The sequence below is a fragment of the Sinocyclocheilus grahami genome, unplaced genomic scaffold, assembly GCF_001515645.1.
Source record: "Sinocyclocheilus grahami isolate Dianchi unplaced genomic scaffold, SAMN03320097.WGS_v1.1 scaffold10612.1, whole genome shotgun sequence".
Taxonomy (NCBI): Eukaryota; Metazoa; Chordata; class Actinopteri; order Cypriniformes; family Cyprinidae; genus Sinocyclocheilus; species Sinocyclocheilus grahami.
Window position 1 is genome coordinate 5,063 of NW_015513336.1, and position 1,781 is coordinate 6,843.

The window sequence follows — 1,781 nt, forward strand, 5'->3', positions numbered from 1 at the left end:
TGGGCTGACGGCTGCCTGGCCAGTTGCCCCGGATGATCCCACAGAAGTGGCCACCGATGGGCTACTGACAGCTGGAGCTGATAACACTGGATGCAGAGCTGCTATAATAAGCCACAGACCAGTATAATGGTGTATCTATGTGAAACTCTCTGCCCTCGACATGGTTTGTGTGGATATTTAAAGTCTCCTATCCGATACAGTTAAGAGATAATGAGAATGTGTTGCTGGACAAGAAGACGTTATCAAGCTCAAAAGGCTCTCACTGCCCCAGTGAACCCTGGGAATGATTTACTATAGGATTTTTGTAAAGTTCTAATCAACAGAGTCAAGAAACATTTATCTGGATAGCCTATTGAGCGTGGCAATTGAACTGTGCAATGCTTTTGTTTACCTAATGATATAAGTTTACACTTTTACTGGTCCACAAACAGTCTCTATCTAAACATGTATCACTCATACCTTCTCTGGTGTAACTTTGCTCCAACTGGTGTAGATCAGGAAGTAGGTGCATGCAGTTTATGCAGCAGTAGGTGAAGAAGTCAAGCACCACCACTTTGCCCGACAGTTCCTTCCTGAGTGACAGCGGGCCGTCTGTGTTCAACCATTCCAGTCCTGCAAAATAACAATAGAATTGAATGTTTAACTAATATTTTTATTATGAAAATTTACATTAAATGAAAAAATAAATAAATAAATTCTCCTGATATAAGCATATAAAATATGTTGTTTCAAATGATTCAGCATTTTTTGTGGTGGTGCCTTTAAAAAAAATAGGCAAGGCAGATACAAATCTGAATAGACCAGAACCAACACTACAGTGTACTGTGCAACACTCACTGTTGATTCAGTATATTATAAAGCAGTAAAAAGCAGACAGAAGCAATTTGTAATTCCAAAATGTTAGTCGTTTATCTAAACCACGAATCAATCTATGATTGAGCTTAAGTTTCAAAGCCACTCTAATGAGATACAAATACTGTATACATTCTCACACCCAGAGTTCATTTACACTCTTGCCTTCTTCAAAATCCGGTATAATTAAATCGTCCTTTTCGTCTATTTTGTGTAAATACTGATGTACGAGATTTTCCTTCTCTTCTTGAGTCGTCGCGTCTTCTAAAGCATAGTCTAGCTGGCTCTCAATGAGGAAAAGATCTGACAGTTTACTGTAAGACGCCATGACTCCCACAACAACAGAATTGCGACTAACATTTACGTTCGGCACTTTCGACAGACAGATTGCAACAGTATCCAAAACAAAATAAACTCGTTTTGCGAGTAGTTAACATATTCGTCATATTATTAAAAACGCTGTTTGTATTAAATCTATAAATAGATGTCCCATGTCTAATATGAAATTACTCGATACGATTTGCATTATGGAATATGCGAACATCAATGTTCAAATAAATGCGCTTTCAACATTGGCGGTAAGAGTAATGAAAGATACTCGACGGGATTATCTAATATGAACGGTTTTTTGTTGAAATACTTTTACAGAATGCGTCTTTCTTTCGGGATGAATTTCTGAATGATACGGTCTTATTTGTGCGGTGGTCGCGTTTTTTTGTCTTAAGAGAACATGAATGTGATGTTACAAAACAGCTTCGTTCAGAACAAAACAGTAGCATCTGTTAATGATTACAAATGTCACAGAGCGGCTCTGAGAGTGAAATCTGGAATTATAAACCTCTTAAGAAAACCAAAAAACGAAGCTGCAAATCACAGATAACAAGAGAAAATGGGACAAAGAGGAGAAAGGATAGCAATCCTGGGACATC

At 37.9% G+C, this 1,781-nt stretch overlaps 1 protein-coding gene across 1 annotated transcript in view; it reads right to left on the bottom strand.

Annotated features, from left to right (window-relative positions):
* LOC107578503 (NHL repeat-containing protein 2-like) overlaps positions 1 to 1,211 on the bottom strand; it is a gene marked incomplete at its 3' end in the record, with an annotated part of 6,037 nt that extends 4,826 nt beyond the window's left edge. The window contains exons 1-2 of the mRNA XM_016264454.1: positions 1,018 to 1,211; positions 460 to 612 (exon numbers count right to left, since the gene is read on the bottom strand). Coding sequence (XP_016119940.1) covers positions 460 to 612; positions 1,018 to 1,180 — 316 coding nt within the window. The remainder of the gene's footprint in view (positions 1 to 459; positions 613 to 1,017) is intronic.
* Between the last annotated feature and the right edge of the window lie 570 nt (positions 1,212 to 1,781).